At 36.2% G+C, this 13,390-nt stretch overlaps 1 protein-coding gene across 1 annotated transcript in view; it reads right to left on the bottom strand.

The window, feature by feature from the left end:
* Positions 1–5,496: 5,496 nt before the first annotated feature.
* The window catches only part of FAM83B (family with sequence similarity 83 member B), a 41,764-nt gene continuing 33,870 nt past the window's right edge, over positions 5,497–13,390 (bottom strand). Inside the window, exons 3-5 of the mRNA XM_072333489.1 lie at positions 9,969–10,093; positions 6,005–7,852; positions 5,497–5,974 (exon numbers count right to left, since the gene is read on the bottom strand). Coding sequence (XP_072189590.1) covers positions 5,497–5,974; positions 6,005–7,852; positions 9,969–10,093 — 2,451 coding nt within the window. The remainder of the gene's footprint in view (positions 5,975–6,004; positions 7,853–9,968; positions 10,094–13,390) is intronic.

Below are 13,390 nucleotides of genomic sequence, written 5' to 3'. Positions count from 1 at the left end.
GTCTGCATTTTGAGCAGGCTGATTGCTAAATGAGGCAAGAACAGACAATGTACAACAAACAAGTAAGAGTCCTGTGCTTGAATGCTAATAAATGAGTTGCATTCATTTCTCAAACACAATGAAATATTGCTAGTGGTGCTAAGTCTTTATAATAATGATACTTGGACTGTCCTCAGTTCTCTACTTCATAGAAACAAGTAGGTTTTTTCCAGCTGTATTTACATATAGAAGCAACACTATCAAAATAAACACGGATCATAAGCCTCTCATCAGAAATGCTTATTTTCTCCCCAGAAATCTTTTGTGCTTGTCCATGAAATTTTCAGTTAGCCTAACACATTTGATGGGAGAAAGCTGTGCAGTCTTCACAGAATCCATCGGCTTCTTCTGAAGAGATGTCCAGAGATTTTCTAGAAAAATGCAAAGGTGTTTTCAAGATGTACAAAACCTTGATTTGGTAGCATAGGACCCAAAATCCTCCCAGATTTTCAAAAATGGAACTTACTTTTTGCTTTAGCATTGCAATATATGAAAATTGCTTTTAAATACTGACCAGGAGGAGATTGCTAGAATCCAGAAGTGAGTTAAGCAAAACTTAACAAGTCAATGTTATTAAAATCCAAACCACTAGCTTTGCCTAAGAGCAATGTAGCTCTATTCTGTGCTGCTCAAAAACACGTGGTTTCTTCCATGCCATTTCAAGTTGTCAGAACATTTCTTTGGCGCTATGCTCAAATGAAAAAAAAAAAAAATAATAATAAAAAAAATAAAAAAAAGAGAGAGACCTAACTGAAACTCCTTGTTAAGGGTTGGAAACAAAAATGTCATATTCTACAAAAAGGTACTAAGACATCTGTAAGCACCTGTATGAAATTAAGAATGAAATGCCAAGATGGCATTTGAGCAGTGTAGACTTTTCTCATCACTGGGCTGCCAATGGAGTGTGTACTCATGCAACTTAACACAAAATTGGAGAAACAGATCTCATCTACCAATAAACTGTAGATTTATGTTGTTCATATTCTGCTGCTTAAATATAAATAAAGTTAAAAGAAAAAAAAAAAAACAAACCAACAGCAAACCACAAATATCGTACTGTGCAGTACAACACTGATCTGAGGAATAAGTTCTTACTGATCTCTGTTCATTACACCATTGTACAGCCACTTGTGGTTGTACAGTTTATGTCAAGGAAGAAAAAGGAAAAAGGTGCTACAAATGAGGAAATGATATATTTATCGTACAGTGTAGTGGAGCCATTGTAAATTTTATTTTTACATTGTCTTGCCACAGATTTTGTGATTTTTTTTCTTATGACTTATTTTATAAACCACAACATTCCCTTATATATTCCAGAAAGCCAAAAAATGATCAAACACAGTTTTTCTCTGAATGGCATTGCTCTTGTACCTATCAGTGCACAAATGTCTATTACCTGACAAGCTTTCTTTCTGTCAAGGTTTCTACAAAAAATAATACTCTTGTGAATTAGACAGCCGGAAATCCAATTTGTCTTCATTTTTATTTACACAAAGTTCATATTCGTTAGCATGAATAGAGTGCCGTGCAAGCTCATTAATAAAATAACCAATGTTTTGCAATCCAAGAGGCAGTAAAAACTGTTTACTACAAGGCTGAAGAAATGAAGCAATTAATTCACTGGGTATTACGATCATATGCTGAGGCGGTTTATTTGCAACACGTATTGAACATGTGCTGTATGAGGGGTCTGTATTTCCTGTATGCACTGCCCTGTGCTGCCCACGGTTCTCCTGAGGGCCACATTCAGTACTGTGTAACTCTGATCATCTGGATCTAACAGAGTTTTATCTAATGTGAAAATGACACATCATTTTTAGTGTGTTTCACAACTTCCAAACCATTTGGCCAAATGACCGTAATGCGTAGCAATACCTATTACTTCAGAGCCTTACAAAACTGGGAGTACATTGGGTGTGTGCAGGGTGTAACAAACCTGCAATGTGTAAAGCACATTTAGGACACACTGAACAAAGTGCATCTCCTTGAGAAGAGCAGAAAGATCAAGACAAGCTTGGGGAAAAGGAAGTTCAAAAATATAAGCCCTATTCCTCCTTCCAAAAAGACACAGACTTTGTTGATGCAAAGAGCACGTGTATTTTTTCCACACTAATCTATTTTGTGGAACAGGTGAAATCCTCCACAGACAGGAGGCAAATCAGACACAAACAGCTGAACACTGTTTTCCCACCTGTAACACACAATTCCAGTGGTAACAACAAGGCAGTTGGTCCTTGCCTCACCTGCCTTGGAGCTCCATCAGGGGCTCCCTCATCTCTAAAGCTGCAGGCAGGGCAATGAGCTGCTGCTCCCACAGTGCCAGGGCCACATGCTTTCCAAGCAGCTCTTGGTTGCACCTCTAAAATAGTGGCATCAGTACATTATCTGTCTGATCCAACTTTCACTGAGGCCAGCAGTGATCATTTTCATTCAGTTCAATTAACCTTGGATCAGGCCTCAATGCAGAGTCTCTGAGGAGATACATGGAAATGAAAAAGAAAATTCTACTGTGATTAATTTTTTGCATTATTAAGCATATGAGCAGGCTCTTCACTGAAGGCACTTAATCTTCTGTGTATAAATACAGAATGGAACTATATAGCTATATGGGTAACTTGGTAAATTAAAATACTTGCTTTCTCAGGACTCCCTAATGAGCAATCCACTCTGGAAATACAGAAAAAAAATTATATCAAAATATGTTTCCCACATTCTACTACAAAATGCAAAGAACTGCCACTTCAAAACTTTCCAGAAGGCCCTTGTTCTTTCTCAGTTCCTTCCCAAATCTAGTATTACTTACAAATGTATGTCTGAGCTTATGAGTATGAGGAAAAATTCAGTATCTTCCCTAAACTTATCCACACCATAAGCACTGCTAGCACCTTAGCCTACTTCTTTTGCTGTACAGTTAATTCAGGCACCATTCTAACATTCTGCCTTGCTAACATGTGGTAAGACTTACAAATAAGTGTAGCGCTGCACTGCTGTTGGCCAAGTAGCTGGGTAAATATGCTGTGCCTATGTTGAAAACATGTACATAATACAAAGGAGATACATCTTGCCTTGGGATCTGGGCTTGAAATTGCTGCTTCTGACAGGCCTTTTGGGAAACATATCTGCTAAGGCATTTTAGCACGGAGTGATCAAGTGGCCAGTGTTCATTAAGAGATTCATAGTCTTTTCTATCCCAGATAAATCATAGGTAAAGGGGAGACTGAAACTTCCAGCAGAGGACTGAGACACAAGACCCTTAAAAATAAATACCATCCCCACAGTGAAACAGTAATTACTATAATGCATCAACCCAGTAAGTTTGCCTGAGAAACAGTCTGAATGAAAAGCTTGCATTGCTTCACTGAAATCACTGCCAATAGCTACAGCAAGTTCATGGGTCCAGGGCAGATTCTTAGTGATGAGATTTCCGTGTAAAATCTCCTCTCAGCACCACAGGTAGCACAAATGAACTCAATTGAGCTGGTGCATGAAATGCCTTTTTGATATTTGTAAAGGACAAAGCCACGACCTCCACAGTAGGACTCTGGCATGGAATGCTGTAGGACCTTTTAGATCTAAGAGTGAAACGGTCTCCTAAAACAGGCTCCTGAAACACGAAGACCCTGCATAAGGGACAATGTAGTTACCCAAATTTCTACTGTTGAAAATTTACAGTATTGCCTAAATCCCAAAAATTCGGTGCTGCCCAGTGCCTGCTGCAGGCACAGTTTTTCCTAAAAAAGCATTTTTCATTATCCCACTAGATCTTATTTCTCAGTAATTGTTCTCAAAACATGCCTAAGACATATCCCAAGAAGAGACAGGAGTGCTATCAAGGCAAGAATGTGAATATGCCTTTCCAAAATGCTGACTGCCATAATCAGAGAAATGTCTACTTCCTTGTCTTCAGCCCTCTTATTATGTAATTATCTAAAGTGTGGCAGAACAGCTTTACAGAATTCAAATGGAACAAGACTGTCCCAAAGCATCTTGCAGCTAAATGGTTACGGGTGCTCTCCTAAAAGAAAAAGCCCACACCAAGGAGGGACATGAGTCAGGTAGATGCTATGCCTACAAGCTGCAGGTAAGAAGTGGATGTTATGCTGCAAACACACCACATCCCTGTGTTTTTCTGTACGCACTGATCTGCTATAAGCACTTAATATCAAGAAAATACTTATGACTGAGATACTGAGAGCCTGTATGAAGACAGATCTCCTTAGATTGCATCTAGGTGCCTGGATACCTTCACTAATGTTAAACAATTGGTGCTATCACCCTTTATTGATACTTCCTTAAGGAGAGGTGTCATATTGCTTGATGTGGTGGCTTTCATCAGTCCCATTTTTAAATGTCTAATTTCTCCTGGTCTTCTGACACTCCTGACATAAAAAAGCAGGGCATGTAATATTCAAGTATTGTAGTGTTGGGCGTACAACCTCCCTCACATGCCTGGTCTAAGCACTTCCAACCTTATTATAAAAAAAAAAAATAGGCTATTAAAGGCAGAGTTGCACATAATCTGGCAACACTTTAAACAGACTGTTGCATATGAAACTCTAAGACTTACCTGAGAAGTGGAAATCCACTTTTTTTTTTTTTTCTTTCATGGAAACAATAGAAAAATCTAACAAAAAACTATTTTTAGAATACATTACAGAATACTGGCATTATACAAAAGTAATTAATTCATTGAAATCTAACCCAGATAAAAGTTCTTTTGAAGGCACCTTCTTTATAAATTGTTGGGTTTTGTTTTGTTTCCTTTTTCTTCTTTGTTAACATTCATCCTACATTCACATTTTAGCCATGTAAACAAATAGTGAAAGCTCTGATTAAGGTCACTTTAAAACATGTGCCAAATAGTTCAGAAAATGCATTAAATGGAAAATTCAATGAAGTAAGATCCATCTGCTGCCTAAAAAGCTCGATATGGTGCTAGGGGGTAAATTATTACCAAGATGGAATCTATAAGAGGGTTTAAATTGAGTTTAAAGATAAGTAACATGCAATGCATTAACATCTGTGTTTATCATTTGAAAACGTACATGAATGCTGAAAAGACACAAGCCACTATTCCTAGTGCTATCCTATTTTTAAATGGAATATCTTTGGAAACAGTCTTACTTGACGTTTAAAAACACTCTCCATATTTCTTTTCCCTCACAGGCAATCTTACAAGCTGCTAGCGCATACTTTCTTCACCAAGAAAATGTATAAAAGTAATCTTACAATATAAACACTATAAACAAATCCCTTGAGACGTTTTCTGAACACAGAACTTCTGTAAAGACTGAAGTACAATAATTCTAAGATAGTTATGTAAAAATATGTACATTCATTCAAATGTCCTCGATTCTGAAGAAACCTAAGTTCTACAAAGTCATTGATCAGTCTCATCCAGTTAGGAATGTACAGCTTTGCTACTCTTGTTGTATTCCAACAACAGCAACAGAAGTTTTACTTGTTTTTGTGTAGAAAGTTCCCAAATTTCTGCATAAATCCTCTCAGTTTATTTTCATTAGGCTGAAATGGATGATAAGCAGTTGAGTTGTAGCTGACCAGGTGATTACTCCTGCCATAGTTATTCCCTAAGGTCTTGCTTTTCATATCTGAGAGATGTGTACTGCTATTTAGTGTATTTCCTGCAAGTTGACTAGCATTTTCCATCTTATAGAATGGCTCAAAGCGACTATAAACACGTCTTTCACTTGAACGAGATCTGAGATCCTCTTGATGTTTTGAGCTTGCCAGTTGCGGGGTCATTGAAGTTGCTCTTTGTAGAGCACAAACAGGGGCACTTTCAGGAGCAGCGTTTGTGGTAGTTTCCTTTACATCTTGATACTGAATCTGTTCTGTATTAAATCTTGGGGTAGAGGCATCTCCTGCAGTTTCTATGAATTTAGTTTCAAGAGGGCACAAGACAGGACACTTTTTACTACTTTCATCAGATGGAGGTTTTTGAGGCTTTGGTGACTTTGGAGACTTTGGAGACTTTGATGGGCTCGAAGTGACATCTTCTTTACTTCTGTTCAAGCTACCTTGTGAATTTGATGTGTTTCTCTTTCTCCTTGGGGAAGAATCTGTCTTATTTTCAGAGATCTTTGGTTTTTGATTCTCTTCTTCAGAAACCAAAGTGTCAGAACTACTACACATTCTGTAAAAGGCAGGACCTTTGTTTTTTGACAAGACATCCTTCTTGTCTGGTGTGAGATTAAGAAGTGACCGCAATTTTTGGGATCCTTTCTTTAGAAAACTTGGGGAATTCTTATTTTCTTTCTTTGATGTGCAATCCTTACCAGACTCCTCTTTGATAGCTTCAGCAAGAACTGCCATGGAGACTGCTTTGGTAGCAGTTGGGCCCTTCAGCTCCCCTTTGAGCTTCTTTTCCTCCTGTGGTGAATGGTTGGCCATACTATGCAAACTTTTAGAGCTCTTTAGTGTATCTTCTGGAATTTTTGGACTAACTGGCTGCTTAAGTCTATTCCTAGTCAATGTGCTGTAAATGTAAGTGGATGTGTGTTTATCGGCATGAGGATCTAATATAGACTTTGAGTTGAACATGGGAAAACTTCTTCTTTTAAGGATATTTTCATTTTGAAGATTTTTCATGTTTTCTGCACGTTTGTCTGCACATCGCACTGTGTATAAACAGACAGATGGGTCCCCCACTGCATTTGAATTTGCAATAGGCATAATGTTTTCTGCCACTTGAATTTTGTGGCTTATGGGTGCCTCTGATTTAGGCGAGGCATTTGTGCTAAGCTCTTCTGAAGTATTATCTGTTCCATTTTCCAAACTTGGTGCATGATTAGATGTCCCTTTAGGTGTCGCACTTCCCTCTGACCCAATTATAGTTGAATTTGAAGAACTTGCACAGCTGCTTACCTCCTGTTGTTCAGGTAAAGTTGGCTGAAACACTAATGACGATCGTAAGCGAGAATGGGAGTACAGGGCATGAGTTTTAATATTTTCAGTTGTGTCATAGCCATCATATCTGTCACCCAAGGCTGACCCATTAGACTCTACTGGATAATCAGATTGGTCATTTAAATATGACTTAATTCGCCAGTTACGCAGGAATGACTTTGTTGTGTGTTCAAGCGTTGGCATCCTTTGCTGCAGATGGCGGATTTGATTATCTGTTCCATTAAAAGACCTCCGTACAATTGAATTTCTTTCTGCAAGATTTACCTTTGGTCGTGAAAATTGATCAGCAAAACTTTGTTGAGGTGTACTGTAGTTATTTGCATATCCTCCTCGCAATGAAGATACAATACTAAGGCTATCAGATGGCATTTTCCAAGTATTTGATGGATTATTGGCTCTATTAATAGCTCTGTTGAGCAGTAGGTAAGGTGTCCTTTCTGGCTTCTCCCCAGCATAACTATGTCTCTTCCAGTGCTCATTTTTTTCACTAGGTTGATACTGCTGGATAGAATTCTGAATATTGAAACTTGGATGAAATGGTTGTTTATTAAAAGATTGATTTCTCAAGCCAAATTTATCTATTTCATTCACTGCAAATCGTCCACGAGTTTTCAAATAAACAGGATCTAACTTGTGAATCTTGTCCTGTCTACCAAAAAGGTTTCTTTGGCTAGAAACTGAAGCTAAGGAAGACACTGAGTGTTGATACGTGTCATTATCCCAGAGTGTCCTGCGGCTGTTTACCCGCACTAATTCTGGGGCAAATGAACTAGGAACAGAAGAACGGGCGTACAGTGTCCTGAACTCTTCATCAAAGGATTCAACCAGCTGTCCTGTTATAACTTGAACCATACTGAGGTTGGTTTTTTCAAAAGACCACATAAAGCTGAAAGAAGAAGAAATGACTATTAAAAACAGTTCTTTTGAACTAATATATATCACTGGTCCTTGAAAAAAAAATAAAGTCAAATAGACATGGTGAATAAATAAATTGGGAGTAGGATTCACACAATTTGCTTTTAGAGGATCTAATCTGATACAACTTGAACTCAGTGAGAGACTTCCACTGCTTTCAGCGGGAGCAGAAATAACTACTTAAGCACCCTTATAAACAGTGGATATTGCAAGAAGTATTCACAAGTACAGAGTGTTGGAACAGAAATACCTAATAATGCAAAATTACCTCCACAAAGACTAAGCCAGAATTGACCATTAGTGTCAGAGAACATTAATGTATGTGTTGAAACAAACCGCATTTGAAATAATGCATGAAACTGTATGGTCTGAATATACTTCATTTTAAACATCTTCTCAAAAGATGCACCGCAAAATTGTCAGAAAGTTTCATGTTCTAGCATGCACATGAGATTGAATATTAACATTTCTATTAAGTGCAACATAAAATATCCTGATGAAATGAGTTTTCTTTCTTTCAGTTGTGCACAGAAAAGCTGAACCATGCTTAAATCTAACAAGCTATGGCTACTTTATAGCTACAATATGAGATAAAATACATTAACAACTACATTAAGAATGCTTCAGTAAGCCTAATATCACGGTGTTGAAAGCATGTAGTTTGTAGATTACAGTAAATAAAAAACATGATCCTAATCTAATGCCAAAAATAATTGGGGAAAAAAAAAAGTTAAATGAAAGCAATAAACTTGTTCTATTTGCATTTCCTGCTTGCGAGGAAGATGATTTGTTGCATTCATGTAAATAGCTTGCTGATTTAATTTTATTTGCTAGTTTTGAATCTTTTGGGGGGAAATAGAGTGATGAGCTTAAACAAAATTATAACACATATTTATTTTTCTCTTTAATTTTTACAGAAGTCCATATTGAGAACAGTATATTTTGTAATATTTGTTAGAAAAAAAAGGAAAAAAGTTCAGAGAGCAAGAATTCAGAAATACTCGCCTTTTCTGCTATATATTACTGAACTCTTTTTCAAAGAAAGCTCACTTTCTACAGAAACTGGTGATTCCAGCCTCTGTGCCAGGTCTTAAAGTCATGTTATTTTTCAAAAGAAATGAGAAAACCTATCACATTCTCACAGACTCTAACAATGCGTGTAGATGTCAAAGCAGACAGACTCTCTCTGGACTCTCTTACACTGACTCATTTATGAACTTCTGACTTATCTCACTACCATTTACACATATCAATCTAAATTAGATGCTGTTTGAGTCTCAGAGGAAATAAAGAGACAGAGTTTCAAAAGCTTACAGTAGTGGAAATATAGAAAAATCAGTGGCTATGTATCAGTCACCCAGGCACTAGGCTGGCAGAAATTAATTCAGTAGGCCAAAAGAAAGAAGTGAACTATGAAGATAAGAAAAATAATCTGTGAGATAAAACTGGTACTGCTTTAACTTTCTTCCAACTCTGCAAAGCTTTAACTTCTTCTGACTTCCGCTTTTCAAGAATATATCAGAATTCAAACAGAAAGTAGAATAATAAAACATATCCAAATATAGACTGCTCAGGATCATGATTTAGCAGAAGGCTGTTAGCTAAGGTAGTATGTTTAGGCCATGGTTGGGCTCTGTGATATTTAAAACCTTTTCCAATCTGAGTGATTCTATGATTCTATGCCAACTTATCTTGGACAATTCTGAATTTGACCATGATACAATACAGAGTGCCATAAAGTAGGTCTATAATTTCAACTTCAGAAGATTACCACAAGGAAAAAGTATCCAAAAGAGCTTATGAAATTTTTCAAAAGCATTTTCTGGAGTCAATATCAAGTAAGAATAACTCAATATAAAATAAATTGTGATTTTTCTCTTCTTTCATCCAATCTCCAGAAAAACCAAAATATATATTTATTATGTTAGCTTCCAGTAAGTGTCTATGAGAACCTGTCAAGTTACAGTAAAGATGCCTTGGACATTCCTTGAAGAATTTTTAGAAATTGAAAAAAAAATATTTATTTTGCAGTAAGTGAAGTACTGAGATGACAGGTAATCTATGAGCACCTCAATGACAGATCTTACCTGTAAGAACCATATACAACTTTCTTACAGTCAACCAGAAGAAATTTTTGTTCCATTTTTCCATGGAATTTTGCTCCCGTTTTAGAATAGTAATCTTGTCCTTTTACTGTTCGCACCCTCATGTTCTGAAAAACATAATTGAAGTACGTTAATTGATACACTGTATTTGACATTTAGCATATAGGGCTTTGAAAATCAGAGCTACAGTAAAAGAGTTACATTATCACATATCACTAAGCGCCACAGGACAGTAAACTTTGATCGATCCTGTCCCCTGGAGAGGCAAAATGGCAAGTCATCCCTTTGTCTTAAAGAATGATGAGATTTCCTAGGCCATGGAAAAATGAATTCCGCCATTTACCATAGAATTCACTCTCAAAAATGAGATTCTGGAACAAGAAGTCTTTGACAAGAGAAAGGTATTTTGTACTGAAAATGTATCTTTTCAGCATCTGATTTCCAAACATCTCTGGTAGTTAAAGCATCACTATCACTTATTTTGATTGAAAAGGACTGCTCCTTCTATAAACACAAGCATCCCACTTTGTGGGATGCAATAGTGGACCATAATAAGACTTCTGAAAACAAATGAGTAGCTTGCTTCTTGTAACTATTGACTGACTGTAGAGGTTCAATTCTGCCCCACATTTTGACATTACAAGGAGAGGCTGAAAATCACAACAGAAGTGTGCTCTGCGAAGGTTAGGTACAGGAAACTGATTGAATCTATTCATGAAGCAAAATGGATCAGACCATGAACTGAATAAATTCAGGCTATAGCAGTTTTACAGACAGTATGTACAATAATCCAGTGAACTTTTTCCCAACAGAAAAAAATAGGAGAAAATACAAACGAAATGACAAGACATTTTGAAATAACACATGCTTGCTAAATCCCTCTATACTGTCTTGTTTCTACCTTAAAATTCTTAAAGATAGATAATTTTAAAAAGTTACGCATAAAAAGTGATGAGTTGATAAGTTACGGTTTGACTTTATGGTTCTGTAAATATTGTTAGTTTTTATTTAGCTTTCTTTTCTCAAGGTATTTAAACAAACAAACAAAAAGAAACATTTTAAAATGTATGTTTGCCTTACAAATTTTACAAAATTTGCTAGAAACACAAAGTTTATTTTAATTTGAGAAATTATCTAGCGGTGCTGTAAAATCTAGTAGTTACTTGGGCTCAGTGAAAATATATCTGAATGCTCAGATTATTTTGAGAAACAGTTAGAAAAGATCAATAACAATAAGAATCTAGTATGCATTATTTCAGGGGAGGTTAACATTATTACTTGTCTCTTTGCATCTCTAACTGCTAATTACCTTTGATTATTTAGCATGGCGTCCTTTGTTATCACAACATTGACTTTCAACTTGGTATCTAAAAGAAATCCAATTTTCCTGTTTTTCTAGCACTGTTTTGCTGAATTTTGAACAAACCAATTCCAGTGAAGAAAATTATTCTTTCTCCATCAGCTACTTTAGCACAAAGTAGAAGTAATTAAACAACAACAACAAAAAAAACCTTTTACTTTGAAAGTTAAATAGTGCACAAATATTAATTACTTAAAAAAAAAACAAAACAAAAAGAAAATAATGGAGTTTGCCCCATTATGCCCATTATGAAGATTATCAACAATTGCTAACCTTAATTTAATATAAATCAAAATGTGTCATTTAGTTATAAGATCTGCATTAACTTCAATGTTAAGCATTTAAATTAATTTGATATATCATTTCTGTCGTAAGTGGAAGGCCACTTGAGGTTCAGCTTATATATTTTCAAATAAGTGTAACAGAAAACACAGATATAATGACATGCCAGTCGAATCTATCAAGGTTTTCTGAGATAAGGCCGGAAAAGTATTTGCCACAATATCACTGGGGAATCTGGAATGCTGTGGGCACAAGCAAAGGTAATGGCTTGCAAGTTATCATACTGTATAAAAATCCCTTTACCTTAAGTAATCATAAGTTAAAGTACAGCCTCAAGTAGGCTCTAAATCCTCTAAAAAATTATTATAATTTATATTTCACTGATGGCTTTTTTTTTTTTTTTTTAACATCTTAGTGACTGTTTTCTCTGTTATCCTGTTTTCCTTTTCCAATATTATTGCTTCTGCAGCATTTCTGTCCTGCTCCCTTAATCCTGCCAACTCTTTCCATGTCTCAGGATGTCATCCAGCAAAGGATGGGAACATGGCACTACAAAGGCATGTGCCAGAGATCACGCTCACTGTTCTTATGTAACACTTCCTCTTCCTCCACAACTCATCTGGCATCCTTCAAGCCCTCTAATTAGCTGCCAAGAATGTATCCTTTGAATAACCTCCAAAAATAAAGAAAATATTTGAGAACATAAAGGAATGATATTCTCTACTTAAAAGCAATAGCAGTAAATACACATATACATAACCGAATTGCTAGCCCTACTTTGTATGAAATGCTGGAGTTCTCCTTCAAATGCTAAGTCTGTCTGGTCCTGTAAACCTGCAAACCAAACCCAGGATCTTCTCCCTCCTACAAGAATGGGTTGTAGTGTTGTGTTCCCAATGTTTAAAATATTCAGTGTTTGGGCCTCTGTGCTGCAGTTTGAGGATGGCTATCAGGGTTATTCAAATAAATGACACCCAGATGATGAAGGGGAAACAAGCTCTTGCCTTCTCTTTACTCATAACTACTTTTCTAGGGAGAACCACAAAACCACGACTTAAAATTCAGACTCATAATTTAAAATGATATATAATTATTCAGTAAAAATTCTCCAGTGTGATAGATAAGTACAGTGAATATACTGGTCTCAAACATTTCATTTCAGCATTTTTTATTTGTAGAGTCTGTTTTTATCAGGATTCAATTATTCATCCTGTACTTGCTGTCAAGAATATGCATGAAGAAGGTAACAGATGTCTATCTAATAGTTAGCCCAGAAGTTTTACAGAAGAAAATAGCGCAATTTCTCATACTTTTCACCATTACTGATGTGATGTTCTTACTAAGAGTTAGCACTTGCTGTACAAATGCTAAGTAGCTTTCCAGCTAGGTTCTGCTGTAGCTTTCAAGCTGATTCAGTGACCACTGAAGTCAAATTATCAATGACTTCACTGAAGTCTGGTCCTATGGACAAAATTTTGCTCCCTGATACAAAGCTGAGCTGTGCATGCCTATTTAATAATCAAATCTGACTTAGACCTGGAAGTAACAGATAACTTTTATCTGACTTAGACCTAGAAGTAATAGATAACTTTTGATGATTTTGATAAAACTCATAAGAACTAATGGACTGCAGTCAGCTCTCATGAAAATTTTTTCCCATGCATTTAAGCATATATACTTGGAGGTAGATCTCACAGAAGAAAGAAATCTATTCATTACTGTTTCTACTTTCTCATTTCCCCAGTTCATTAAAAAATACTGA

This window comes from Excalfactoria chinensis, chromosome 3 (genome assembly GCF_039878825.1).
Source record: "Excalfactoria chinensis isolate bCotChi1 chromosome 3, bCotChi1.hap2, whole genome shotgun sequence".
Lineage (NCBI taxonomy): Eukaryota > Metazoa > Chordata > Aves > Galliformes > Phasianidae > Excalfactoria > Excalfactoria chinensis.
Note: the sequence above shows the minus strand (reverse complement) of the source record. Positions and strands in the feature narration are given on the sequence as shown.